Here is a 14,255-nt window from a genome sequence, read left to right as displayed (position 1 = left end):
GAAGGTGAAGATAAGGGCAGATGTAAGACCCCTGAAGGAAATGAGTAGATACTGAGGTATCACTCTGATCCGGACAAAAGCGCTGACGCCCTGTCTGGATCACATCCCTTAGGTCTTTTACCTACCTTCCTTTGACCTGCGATACTTCCTACCCCTACCCCACTAGCCTTCTGTGCCCAGACGGGCCAGGACCCCTGGGTTGTTCGGGCTCAGACCTGGAACTTCTTTATCCAGGTCTTTCAGCAGGTCCGCCTGATATGCTTGGAACATCACCATCGTGTGCAATGAAGCGACAGCCCCGACCTGCTGCTGCTGCGTATGCCCTGGCATTAGAGCGAGATGTCAAGGAGGGAGTCTTAAAAGAGGACGTCTCACCCATAGAGAAATAGCTGGCCAGCGTCTCTCTATAGGGGCATCTTCTCATAACCGCTTTCGCGCATCGCCTCGATGTTGGCATAACTCGTATGCTGGAATCGATGGATGTGTGAGGAAAAACGGCCTCTTCCATGCCTTCTCAATCTCTGTATGGAAAATAGGAAGAAAGGAAGACTCACCTGAGCTGGAAGGTTATGGCCAGAAAAAATAACAGCGACCCCTAGAGGACGCAGTTCGAAGTTCCCATGAAAAGGAACTTTTTTTTCCTTTAAATAATTATGTTTTTTCACACATAACGAATTAGTACACCAAGCATGGTGTCACACTGATCCTGTCATCTGTTTTGCCTGTTTTAATTGTTTTATGCATCATTTAAGTAATAATTTCATTTTGTTCAAATAAGCACACAGGATAAAGCAGCTTTAAACATAATGTATTGAAAACAGAAAGATACAATAAAGATACAATGAAGCTGTTCATTGCAGCTCTGGACTTGTGGGAATGACTGCATCATTTCCACATTCAGTGAGGCAAACAGAGCAGTGACGCTTTAGCTTCACCACTTTGAAGGGAAATTGGATTATACCATCTCAGTCAGAAAGGAGGGTCCATTCTTCTTTTTAAAATTTGTTTGTATATTTAAGTGTATTGCTTTAGTTGTGGTTATGTTTGTATGTTTATCGAAATATTTTGTCTATCATAAAGTTTTTTTTTTTTTTTTTGGATTACTTGTTTGTATTAATGAACGTTGTCTTATAATGTTGCTCTCCCTGTTGTAATTTGGTATTGCCCGGACCTACAGTATATATGTGCTCTTTGTCATGGCAGAGGCTGTGGCTGTAGCCCTACTACTTCTGCAGTACACAGTATATAGCCTATCGCTGTATGTGGGTCAGTGTCAAATACGGATGACCGAGATGATAAAAGGGGAAAAACTTTAAACATTTAGAATGAATGATCTAAAAAAATTTTTAGAAAAAATCTTATTCTAACTCATCATTTGATTTGAATGTCAGCAGACATTATTTTGAAAATGTGTGTGTGTTTAAAAAAGCACATGCACTGATTATTTTTAAAATACAGTAGTACTGTATTTACTAACCAAATATTCAATTTTGAAAAACTTGCATTTTTGTTGTTGTTGTTTGGTTGTTTTTATGAGCTGCTTGTTGCCTCAGAATGGTTATTTGTTTGCTTTGTTTTACATTTTGGGTCATTTTTAAGCACATCCCTGTATGTTTGTGAATATAGAAAAAGGTAAACTTCCTCCTGTTTGCACTTCTAATGTGTTGGTCAGAATCTGAATATTCTTTTAATGTTCCTCAGAAAAACCATGACATTTGGACCAGATCTGATGTTTAGGTTTTGACTGAATCGTGTATTTGGGCATTTTTATTATTTAGTTTGACCTCCTCTAAGCTCACCATCCTCCACTCCAACCAAGATTGAACACTTTTTTTAGAGTCCATTTTTACAACATATCATTCAGTCAAGGAATTTAGTGTCTGTCAGGTGTGATTGCTCCTCCTCTCCTTCATGGAGAAATGGATGATAGTATTCAGCACTATATACATCAGGCAATGTGTGAGCACAGCAGAACATTATTAGATTTCCGAGTACATTCAGAGACCATTCATGTGATTCACAGGACTATTTAGCAATGTTTCAGCCACAGCTTTACAGTTTAGCAATGCATGGGGGACTATATGCATGGATTACAGTTTAGCAATGCATAGGGGAATGTAATGTCATCTCTGTATCTTGTAAGATGTTTCTTTTTTCCCCACTTTTTTTATTTACTGCCTTATGTATTTTCTGACAGTGGATTGATGGAATCAGATACCTATAAATAAAAATAGTCTCATGCTGATTAGCATAATGATGAATCTAGAGTTCAGTGAAGCATTCCTAATCCAACCTATGCGCTGCATTTCCCAAACTTAATTAATATATTGCTGTTAGTAGCTGCTTTTTCAGACTAAGTACACATTGTTACTAAATGTGAGTTGAGATACATTTTTTCATTTCAATTTACTTTAATCCAAAAAGCAATCAACATACAGTATGTAGTCATTAAGAGTTTTTTCACTCTTATTACTCTCCCCACATCTTCTCAGTGACAAATGCTCGTTCCCTGTGACTGATGCAGGGAAATGACACCATACAGCACAGGATCAGGTGCATCTTATGTCATACTAGCTGTGGTGGACTGCAAATATGACAGCTATCTACTGATTTTCTCTCTGGTTTTCTAAATAAAGAAATATGTTGTGTTTGAGCCGAAGGCTAATGTTATGCCCCGCCCAGATAGTCAAATTAACTTTTGTCTTCTTGGTTTATTATAATATCTAATTAAGCCACCTTTTTAACTAAGGCCACCCAATATTCATTACAATGTCATTAAAAATTGAAATAACTGATTATTATCTTTCTTTGTACAGCTCTTCAGTACTCAGATCAATTAAAGTGCCAATTTAGAAATGCCCACAGAGTGTCTGGTACAGGCATGTATATTTTTTTCTGTTTAATATTCATGATATAATTATTGATATAATTAAGGGAACACCTTTAATTGGAATAGTTCTGTAAGAGCTAAAATCCTGTGAGATTAAGAAACAATTACAAACACTTTTGGAAAATGGTTTTATCTGCTAGGTTTCTGTATTCCTTGAGGATATAAGTATAATGGGATTTCTCCATTAAATGTACCTGTGCTATACTTAGCGGAGCATATAAGACAGCATAGGGCCTGAACGGTTTTGATTTCTATACTCTGTAAACAAACAGTTGTTAATAGTTGATAAGAATAGTTCAATCCATTGTACAAAATCTTATTTGTTGCTCTTTTTTAGGAAAATCATTGCGTAAATGGCACCCAGTTGTGTCATTGACAGCAGCCACTATTGACAGCTATCATGTACCAAAAAGGAATTTAGTTCATGTCCAAAACTATACAAATTATGGCACATATAGTAGATGATTGTCTGATTTGACTGACTGATTGAAGAAACACAGATGAACCTTTTAAGCCTTTGAGCAAGACATGGAAATCAGCAATTCAATTGTGTGAACATTTACTGTTGTTTTTGAGGAGCTGAGTATAATTGCTGTTCTTGTGTTTTGAAGAGATTTGCGGTGCAAAAGGGAAATTAATTATTACAAAAACAACCAATCAAATTATGCAGAATCTTTTCCTAGTCAGGAGTAGAACATGATGGACAACCAGGACACAGTAATAAAATGCATTGCAGTTGTTTGTTCTACTTGTAAAAGGAAAGTCCTCTGTGTTAATGTGTTGAACTGCATTTGGATAAAATGGCACACATTAATGCATAAATTGGCAAGTGTACAAGCACTAAGACTAATTGTCACATTCTCATTTACTTGCATGAAAGTAACGGACTCTCAGATTTAAGTGCTTTAGCAGGAGGGAAATCAAAACTACTCTCAATAAAATCTCAATTAGAAACATCTTTTGGCATTGAACCACTGTTATTTTTATTTTTACGCAAGGTCGAAACCTGAAAAAATGAAATTCCCTTTTCAGTTATTAATATACAATTCAATTATAAATATACATTTGCCATTTGAGTGTTTTTGTCTCCTGACTGATGTTATTTAAAGACATTAACATATTAAGCAGAAGACATTGTCTGCAATATGTGACAATCGCAAGCTTTGTGTGAGTACTATGACAGGCTCTCATTTTATCGCCTATAAAAAGAAGTATGTCACATACTGTTCAACAAGACATTCACTCTTCTCTCGGGTGCTTTCAGTGCAGCAGCTATTCTCTATATCATTTCTACAGATTTATTCTCTACTTTATGACATCCCTGCCATATTTTCCCATTTTCAGATCAAGGTTAACACCCCCATGTTATGGATGTCTACAGTAAAAAAAAATGTGTGTATGCACGTCAGGCTTTTACTAGTCAGTGTCTTTGATGAAACTCTAATAAATACTGTATGTGTTTTATGTATGGTTGCATGTTTATTTGATGTGTTAACGTTTGTTCATTTTAGGTCTGGTGGTGCAGACCTGCAAAAGTTGTGTTTTCAGACAAATCGCTTTTTGGGGGGAATTTTCTTATTCATCAACATTTAAAAACAGACATTTAATTTCATTTGATATTCTACACTTTTTTTTATTACAAAAGAGGTAAAAACCGCTATTAATATTCACTTACACATAACACTGTGCTTAGAGGTAGATTTGACCTTGAGGTATTAAGTAACATAATTCCAAAACCTTTAGGTGAGCTATGGCCAATGCATTCAAATGTACATACTGCCCTCTTTTGGTTGACCTTGAACTGTAAAACAGCTCATCTACAGGATCCCGTCTCTAAACTAATGGCATAGGCAAGCCCATTATTTTCAGTACTATTTTGTCATACACTCTTGAAAATAAAGGTTCTTTATTGTTATCTAGTTCCATGAAGAACTTTTAACATACATAGAACTTTATTGCTCAAAACGTTCTTTATAATGGAAAAATGTTCTTTAGATTATTAAAATGTTCTTCACACTAAAAAAAAGAGGTTCTTTTAAGAACTGTTCACTGCTTAAGAATAGTTAACTTCTTTGAGGAACCCAAAATGGTTCCTCTGTGGCATTGAAACATGTGAATAGCTGTTGATTAGTTTTATGTGGTTGTTTATGCTTGCCCAACGAAATATCATGAATGAATACATTAAGGTCAGCAAAATCTTTTGATGGCACACATCAATTAAAAAATATAAAAACACTTCTGTTTTTATTTTCTTACAGATTGTATTTATAAACATGTGAAACAGAAAAAGCGAACATGCATCTATGTAATGTCAATCTGCTGTTTTTCTTACTAATATTTTTGAAAAATATGCTTATGTACACATGAGATAAATATTAATATCAGTGTTATACATGAAGCTGCTCTATTTGTCATAATGTTTTTGTTTTCCCCTTGAATTTTGAAGCCTAAGCTTGTCATGTTTTAAATACCTGTCCTTCCTTGTAGGTCTGTTCAGTAAAAAAGTATCTTTCACATTTATAAAAGAGAGGGAATTTATTTATGTAAAGATAAGTGATTAAGACAAAAAAAAACTGTTCTATAATACATGTAAAAAAATTCTTTACATGTATGAAAATGTAAAATAAAGTCTTTAGTTTAATTTCAGCATGATTTAATATATATAATAAATTATATATCAGATAAATAGAAATCATTCATTTATATTAAATTCAAATACTTCACTGTTTTCATGAACGGTACAAATTAGTCCCACCTGCATAAAAACCCTGAAAATCCATAAGCAATTTCTCTTCAAAGAAAGGTCAGACAGCTCATTTCTTGCTGAATACCCCTAGATGTATAAATAATGAATAAGATATATGATATTCCTGAACATACTCCCAAAAACGTCTTTGAGTGGACAGTTTAAGACACAAGCAAGAATAAAATCTTCAGTAATTTGCATTTACCCAATAGAGTCTTACAACCTACAGAGTAGCATAGAGCATACTGTAATGTGATCAGCATGTTAAAATTTCCTTGCTGTTACCAAAGTGATTTCAACACTCAATAATATACTGTATATTCCAAATGTACTGTATATTATAATAATAGAAGAATTTCTTTATTTATGGTGCACTCTCTGGTGTGTTAGCAGGCTTCTCTTGTCTTTGAAGGTCTTCCCACAGTCCGGGCAGGGGAATGGCCTCTCTCCTGTGTGAGTGCGCTCATGCACTTTGAGTTGTGATGTCTGTTTGAAGCCCATGCCGCAGACGGAGCAGGGATAAGGCTTTTCTCCCGAATGTACTCTCAGATGTATCCTAAGCTCTGCAGCCCTACGGAAGCTCTTTCCACACTCAGAGCAAAGATGAGGTCGTGCTTCACTGTGAGTGTTCAGGTGCATTTTCAGGTCAAACGACCGGCGGAAGCACTTTCCACATTCAGTGCAGGAATATGGCCTCTCATCCGAGTGTGCGCGCTGGTGACTCCTCAGTAAATATAAATGCGTGAAGGCCTTTCCGCACTCAGTACAGCGATGGTGCTTCTCTCCTTTGTGACACTGCTGGTGTTCTTTAAGTTGACAGAAAGCGCCGAAAGCTTCACTACACAAGCCGCAGCGAAACGGTTTCTCTACTGACTGAGGTGGCTGGTGCTCTTTTAGTCTCCTTCTGTCGGTGAACGTCTTGTTGCATACGGTGCATCGATAAGGCTTTTCTCCTGTGTGAATGCGCTTGTGTGTGATCAAATTGGCATGTCCCTTGAAGCGCTTCTCGCACACCGAGCACATGTAAGGCCTCTCTCCTGAATGAACACGTCTGTGAACTTTAAGTCCGCCTAGCTGGCAGAACGTCTTCCCGCAGTCTTTGCACTCGTAAGGTTTTTCACCAGTGTGGGTTCGTAGATGAACTCGTAACGCTCCGGATGTAGTAAACGCCTTCAAGCATTGTGAGCACAGGTATGGCTTCTCCCCCGTATGAATCCTTTGGTGAATTCGTAGATCTATACGTTGCTGGAAACCCTTGTTACACTCAGGGCAGTGATGGCGTTTTTCATTTCTATGAAGCCTGCGGTGATTAGAAAATGACCCTGACTGAGCAAAGCTCTTTCCACATTCAGAGCAGTGGTAGGGTTTTTCTCCTGAGTGAACACGCAGGTGTACTTTTAGTTCAGAGGACGTAATGAACCTCTTGCCGCATTCAGGACAACCATGAGGCCTCTCTCCTGAATGAACTAGTTTATGTCTTTTAAAGTGAACTGACGTTTTGAAGCTTTGTCCGCATTTAAAGCAATGGTGATTTGATTTGTTAGAGTGGACTCCTGTATTTGTGCTCTTTCTTGAGCAACTCCTTTTCCGTTTACCAGTTTCTGAAAAGAAAAAAAGAAAGACATTGGACATATAGCACGCAGTGAGTGTAATCTGAACAATACAACATTTTACAATTGATTTTAAAATAGAATTGGACTTGACAACAAATCGCTTAAAAGAAGGCAGTCCACTCCCTTTTAAAATACATAAGTTTGGGGTTAGTAAAATTTTTTTTAAAAGAAATTGTTACTTTAATTTAACAAGGATGCATTAACCATTTATCACTGACATAAATTAGCAACTGATTAACAACCTTAGATCAGTTGTTCTAAAATGTCTGCAGGTCTGATATGGTCACAGACAGCATATTTTTCTTGCTGACATCAAAGACTGTGTGTCCAATCGAACTTTATGTCATTTTTGTTAAAACCAATCTTTCACATGATAATATGGCTAATACTAACAGAATATTTAGCCCACTGGGTCAGTAAATCACTCTTCTGTTGTTGTTTATGATTTAACAAAAATGGTTGTACAAAAAAAAATCCTGTTCAGCTATGGTCATGTTAATCATTAAGTATTTTGTTTATGCAGTTTGTTAATACATTTTATTATTTAGTTAGTTGGTTAGTAATATATTAGTTTTTTGACATTTTACTTTTGTAGGACAAATAGTCTAATTTTGATTTTGGGTTGTCACTTGAAAATCTAAATCCTGAAGCAGAACCACTGACTTGAGTTCATTTATTTAAATATTTATTTATTATTATTATTAATAAACTATTGTTATCAATATACAGTACAGATCAAAAGTTTGGGGTCTGTACAATTTGTACACTTTTTAGATATATAATTATGTATTATAATGTATAATCTCTGAAGTCCACATCCAAGTTGATCCACTGCACATATTTATTGTGGCTAGCCAAACTAAATGTGAATTCATTCACCAACGTGGTCTCTATGTGAGCACAGATTTATTAGTTTGCAATTTTACCTTGTTTGGTTGAATCTTGGTTGGCTGGACACATGTCAGAGGCTTCCTCATCCTTAACACCATCCTCTTTTTTTAAATCCACACAAATGCCGAAAACACTGTGGTGATCACAAGATGGTGGGCTTGGATCTGGCTTCTCTTCATTCGTCTTAATCACTATACAATATAATAATTAGATTATGGTACAAACATATTGCATTTACACGTATAATCAAATGATCATGTGATTTCATAATAATCGGGGACAGGCTGAATTGCTCACAGTGCTCTTGATATCCAGATGGGTCCGTCAGTATCTCAATCGCAGCCAGAAGGACATCCATGCCAGGTATTAGTGTCGGTCCGTCAAGTAGTAAATCACATTAAACTGTGTCTGAAACAGGTGCGTATTCTCCTACGGACCGCAAAGTCTCGAAAATCCACCGGTCTCTTACAGTAGCCTTACATTTTAAGCACAGTGCATTTGTTGGCTTAAAGCACAAATTCAGGACTTATTACAGGTGAAACTGTTAGTGCCCAGAGAGTACAGTAGCATGACATTTACCACTTTAAGCGTTTTAGTCGCCCCACGTCTAACTACGTCAATAATAATTTATGGCGTTAAAACCAAAAGTGAACGGACACGAAGTACACAAAGGTCCAGTTGTCATAGTAGTCCTAAAGGTGTAATTGTTTTGTACATTTACTTCCTACTTCCGCATTACGAGTATTGTTTCTGTGGGTTCTCGTAAACCTGCTGGTTTACCGTTGACCTATACAGTTAAGGTAGCGAGGCGACTAAGATACAGGACATTTCTGCCAGGATTTCACCTAAAAACTATGCTTTTACGATATTTTTAAATAAATAAATAAATACTGGTATTGTCTATCAATCCGATAATGCACCACGACAGTGTTTTATACGCCATCTGATTCTGGATCTCAACATCTACAGTACATATAACAATGCAAAGCCTCTAGCTCCTGTCTCTGTTCTTGCTTATATTTACTTTAATAGCTGTGTGTACATACCTATGTGTCAGTGTTATCTGAATGTAACTAAACGTACATTATAAAAACTGTACCAAATATTTGATCTTACAGTAATCCAGAAAAACGTCTCTTAAAACTAGAAGGGTGACCAGAACACCTTTGACGGTGCAATATAGCCTATGTCTCTAAATTCATTCTCATTTTGAGCTCAGACTGGTGGAGGCAGTATGCTTAAATAAGAAAACGATTGCTATTGCACCAGAGAAGAAGATGTTTCTTTGAAATTCTCTGTGATTTTTACAAAACTGGAAAGGCAGCTGAAGTGAGTTCTGCTGGTTTGAGATATAAAGCCTGCAGGGGGCGTGTCATGGCTCAAATACCAGTCTTTCTTGTACGAGAATCACATTTTCCACATAAACAAACAAATAAATACGCAAATATTTCAAAAGTAAAAACGTTTTTCAAAGGTGATAAGCCTAAACAATACATTCCTAGTATTCGGCACGATCCAGCGACGCTGACATCCGTGCTACCTGCTGTTCTAGATCACGTGACCAGAGTCGTACCCCGGAAGCCGCGCGCCGCTCCAGGCTCTGCTGTGGTTCTGTGGTGTTGCAGAGTCCTCAATGTGGATCACTATATGGCGGTAACGCGGAACACTGCGGTAATGATGATTACCTAACACGTACAAATAAATACGCAAATATTTCAAAAGTAAAAACGTTTTTCAAAGGTGATAAGCCTAAACAATACATTCCTAGTATTCGGCACGATCCAGCGACGCTGACATCCGTGCTACCTGCTGTTCTAGATCACGTGACCAGAGTCGTGCAGCGGAAGCCGCGCGCCGCTCCAGGCTCTGCTGTGGTTCTGTGGTGTTGCAGAGTCCTCAATGTGGATCACTACATGGCGGTAACGCGGAACACTGCGGTAATGATGATTACCTAACACGTTTACTTCAATATAGACATATATTTAACATCTCCATGGTTATAGTTAACACTGGGTGAATTTAGTCAAAATAAACTTTTTACCGTTTCAATATATCTCAAGTCGTGTATACACGAGGCCTGCATGAAAGCTCGTTAGCTTCTGTTCATTGCTAACCAGGCTAACGTTAGCAGCATATTGCTGTGTGTTTTCTGGGTTATGTAGGATTTACCTAATATTACAAAACGGCTACAGCTTGTTTGAGACGCATGTAGATAGTAAGGCCATGAATCCTGTACCTGTTTGCCTAAAGCACTGTATTTAGCAGCTGTAAGTCAGCTAACGTTAGCACCGCTGCTGATGTAACGTGCCAGCACAAGCGCGCCACTGCGTGTCTTTAACCTCTTTGTTGATATACAGCTAGTTTGAAGATGCTAAAATTCTCAGTTCAATTTAGTGATGATAGTGTGCGTACGCTAAGCCAAGAATGGCAGAAAAGCCAAAACGCAAATGTAGGTTCCTACGAGTTGTTCGGTTATGCAGTGTTTTTTTGTAAGGTTTTTAAGTGAACACATTTTTCAGTATGAATACTATTGGCTTGTGAATCAGGTTCATGATTTATTCTGATTGGACCAGTTTGCATCTTGCAGAGGAAATAATCTAGTAGAAAGTTAGATTTAGGGAAATAGAGTTAGGAAATAATCTAGTAGAAAGAACACGAAGAGCGTACAGTATTTTAGCACCATGCTACTGTCAGGAAAGACAATGTAGGCTACTGATACTGGAGATATGATAATGACCAGCACTTGCTTAAAGGCGTAGTTCCCCTTAAAATTCTATCGTTACTTATTTTTTATTTAAATTTTTTGCTGTTTTGTTTTGTTTTTACAAATCTGTGTGACTGACTTTCTCCTTGGGAACACAAAAGGAGATGAATTGGGTGAAAGTCAATGGTGACTGAGGCTGTCATTCTGCCTTTACCCTTTTGTGTTTCATGGAAGAAAGTAGGCCCAATCCCAATTCTACCCCTTAGCCCTTCCCCTTTCCCCTACCCCTCCGTTTCGCGCGTTCACGTGAGGGGGTAACGTTAGGAGTGTCTCGATTGTCTTTTGGTTGGAGGGGTGGGGTAGGGGAAGGGCCAGACAGCCCTTCAAATTAAGATTTTTCGGGACCACACTTCAAACGAAGGGGTATGAAATATCTCGGCGTAAACCGGCTGAGAAATTCAAAAACAGCGATTTTATCCTCTTGTTGCTGGAAAATATAATGTGGCGATTCAGTATTTAAACTATTATTAATAAAAGTCGTGGGGCAGCGTTGACAAGTTTCTTTGCTCCTGGATGTGTGAGCTGCGCGATCTCTGATATGTGTGTGTATGTGTGTGTCAGTAAGAAGCGCATTAACGATAATTAAAGGCTCTAATTCACACCAGCATAGGTGTGTGTGTATTGACGTATGATGAGGGACCAGGGGAAGGGGTATAAAAAGCTCATTCTGATTCTGATAAAATAGAATTGGGATTGGGCCTAAGTCAGCTATCCATAGCTTCTTGTCATTGCACTAGGACAGTGATTTTAAATTATTATGCTGTGTGCATTTCCATGAACCACAGATCATTGTAAAATTGTGAGTGCATTGCCAGCAAGTCTCCACGGCTTCACAATCCTGGTTGACGTAATACGGTTCGCCTCATAGGTAAGCTGCAGAATCTTTCCTTGGTGTGTAATTTACATATGTTTGGTTTTGATATATATATATATATATATTCTTGCGGTGTCTATTTTGGGCAAGCTATAGATTGAAGAAGTCATAAATTCAGATGTGTGGATACTGAGTTGATGGAATATATGCTCTGGAAATACTTGAATATGTACTGTCTTTTTTAATTCCATGTCCATTGAATTGATTTTTCAGTGAGGCAAAGGTCTGATGATGGAGAATGGACAAGGCACAGGTGCAAAGCTTGTATTACCGCCTCTTACTCCAGAGCAACAGGAGGCGCTACAAAAGGTAATAATAGATTTTTTTACCTTATTTTTAGACTTTCATATCTTTGTTAGAGACATCAGAGGGAAAGTAGTGGAGAGAGAGGGGGAATGGGATCAGTACAGGCCACAGGCCGAACTCCAACCTGTGTCACCTGCTCCAGTGTGTCAAGAGCATGTGTGCTCCATCTTAAAATAGATTCTTAATTAAAAGAGTCAAGGCCACAGGATGCTTTTCCATAAGACAGATTGGAGCTTCTTCCTTTTTTTTTTTTTTTTTTTTTTTTTTTTTTGGGAGATTTCTTTTATTTTGAAGACTTGACCAGCAACCAGTCTCTGTTAGACTGTTAGAAGAAAATTCCTCCCAACAAGCAACAATCCATTATGGCGAATTAAAGGGTTAGTTCACCCAAAAATTTAAATTCTGTCATTAATTACTCTCTCATGTCATTCCAAAACCGTAAGACCTCCGTTCATCTTCGGAACACAAATTAAGATATTTTTGATGGAATCTGAGAGCTCTCTGACCCTCCCATAGACAGCAAGGGTCCTTGACGATCAACGTCCAGAAACGTAGCAAGGACATCGGTAAAATAATCCATGTGACATCAGGGGTTCAACCATAATATTATGAAGCTACGAGAATACTTTTTGTGCGCAAAAGAAAAAAAAAAAACGACTTTATTCAACAATTCGTCTCCTCCGCGTCACCCTAACACCATTTTGAAGAGTATCCACTGAACGCAAAGAGCGTATTTTGTTCTGTGTCAGCCTGACCACACGGATACGTTGTTTTAGTTCAAATCAAAGCACAAACAACGTAGAAAATGTATCTGCGTGGCGCAACTGACACAGAACAACATATGCTGTTTGCATTCAGTGGATACTCTCCAAAATGGCACCAGGGTGACGCGGAGGAGACGAATTGTTGAATAAAGTCGTTATTTTTTTTTCTTTTGCGCACAAAAAGTATTCTCGTAGCTTCATAATATTACGGTTGGACCCCTGATGTCACATGGATTATTTTACAGATCTCCTTACTACGTTTGTGGATGTTGATCGTTTAAGGACCCTTGCTGTCTATGGGAGGGTCAGAGAGCTCTCAGAATGCATCAAAAACATCTTAATTTGTGTTCCGAAGATGAACTGCGGTCTTACGGGTTTGGAATGACATGAGAGAGCAATTAATGACAGAATTTTAATTAATGACAATTCATGTGCTACATATTTGAGTGCTTATTACAATGTCAATTTTAATTAATGACATAATTCATGTGCTACATATTTGAGTGCTTATTACTCAAATATGTAGCACATGAATACTGGGTAAAATAGTGACCTTATATTGATATAAACTAAATAGCCTGTGTTAATAGCCTGCCTCTCTCTCTTTTAGGCTAAGAAGTATGCCATGGAACAGAGCATCAAGAGTGCTTTAGTGAAACAGACCATCGCCCACCAGCAGCAGCAGCTCACAAACTTACAGGTGAGCCAATATTATGATCTGATTATGCAGAATGCTTTAAATGTGTTACAATGTAAATGTTGTTTTCTTATTTGAGAGAATTTACAGAATTGAAACATTTGATTGTCAAACCAGTAGTTTTACTGAAACTACGAAGGTGTATGATTTATAATGCTAAATTGACAGAAGCAAGTCTGCAAAAAAGGAACTGATCTTTCAGACTTGCATATTATTTCTCTTAATATTGGGTGATAGTCTTTTAATTATACATTAGAGATTCAAGAAAATTCAGGAAATTTTAAATGATCTGTCTTTTTAAACAATGTGATATCTATAAGGACAATCTGTGAGCCTTAAAGGGATAGTTCACCCAAAAATGAAAATGTGATGTTTATCTGCTTACCCCCAGGGCATCCAAGATGTAGGTGACTTTGTTTCTTCAGTAGAACACAAACGAAGATTTTTAACTCAAACCGTTGCAGTCTGTCAGTCATATAATGGAAGTGGATGGGAATCACGGCTTTGAGAGTAAAAAAAAAACATACACAAACAAAACCAAATTAAACCCTGCAGCTCGTGACGATACACTGATGTGTAAAGACACGAAATGATCGGTCTGTGCAAGAAACTGAACAGTATTTATATAGTTTTTTAACTCTGATTTTCACCGCATTGTCTGAACTGTCCTGAGCCTCGACAGCCGGCGGCTGATGAGTCTTCTTCCTCTT

At 37.6% G+C, this 14,255-nt stretch overlaps 2 protein-coding genes across 4 annotated transcripts in view; one reads left to right on the top strand and one right to left on the bottom strand.

Moving 5' to 3' along the window:
* Positions 1-5,657: 5,657 nt before the first annotated feature.
* On the bottom strand, positions 5,658-8,916 carry LOC107742154 (zinc finger protein 501-like). Its single transcript, XM_016555049.1, has 3 exons — positions 8,438-8,916; positions 8,176-8,331; positions 5,658-7,237 (listed from the first exon to the last, which is right to left on the bottom strand). The coding sequence occupies exons 1-3, from the start codon at positions 8,496-8,498 to the stop codon at positions 5,997-5,999; spliced, it is 1,458 nt and encodes a 485-aa protein (XP_016410535.1). The 5' UTR covers positions 8,499-8,916; the 3' UTR covers positions 5,658-5,996.
* An 830-nt stretch (positions 8,917-9,746) lies between these two features.
* The window catches only part of LOC107742128 (poly(U)-binding-splicing factor PUF60-B), a 15,935-nt gene continuing 11,426 nt past the window's right edge, over positions 9,747-14,255 (top strand). For 2 of the 3 annotated variants that reach the window (XM_016555023.1, XM_016555021.1), the window contains exons 1-4: positions 9,978-10,077; positions 11,690-11,772; positions 11,992-12,087; positions 13,459-13,548. In XM_016555023.1, coding sequence (XP_016410509.1) covers positions 12,007-12,087; positions 13,459-13,548 — 171 coding nt within the window. In that variant the 5' untranslated portion in view covers positions 9,978-10,077; positions 11,690-11,772; positions 11,992-12,006. Of the gene's footprint in view, positions 9,812-9,977; positions 10,078-11,689; positions 11,773-11,991; positions 12,088-13,458; positions 13,549-14,255 lie in introns of those variants that run through there. The other variant, XM_016555022.1, reaches the window with a different exon arrangement.

The sequence above is a fragment of the Sinocyclocheilus rhinocerous genome, unplaced genomic scaffold (assembly GCF_001515625.1).
Source record: "Sinocyclocheilus rhinocerous isolate Xijiao unplaced genomic scaffold, SAMN03320098_v1.1 scaffold256, whole genome shotgun sequence".
Taxonomy (NCBI): domain Eukaryota; kingdom Metazoa; phylum Chordata; class Actinopteri; order Cypriniformes; family Cyprinidae; genus Sinocyclocheilus; species Sinocyclocheilus rhinocerous.
Note: the sequence above shows the minus strand (reverse complement) of the source record. Positions and strands in the feature narration are given on the sequence as shown.

Coding starts and splice junctions, on each gene's coding strand:
- LOC107742154 (XM_016555049.1), bottom strand. CDS start 8,498: ATGGATGTCCTTCTGGCTGCGATTGAGATACTGACGGACCCATCTGGA. Junction 8,332..8,437: donor ATCTGGATATCAAGAGCACT/GTGAGCAATTCA, acceptor TATATTGTATAG/TGATTAAGACGAATGAAGAG. Junction 7,238..8,175: donor CCAAGATTCAACCAAACAAG/GTAAAATTGCAA, acceptor TTTTCTTTTCAG/AAACTGGTAAACGGAAAAGG.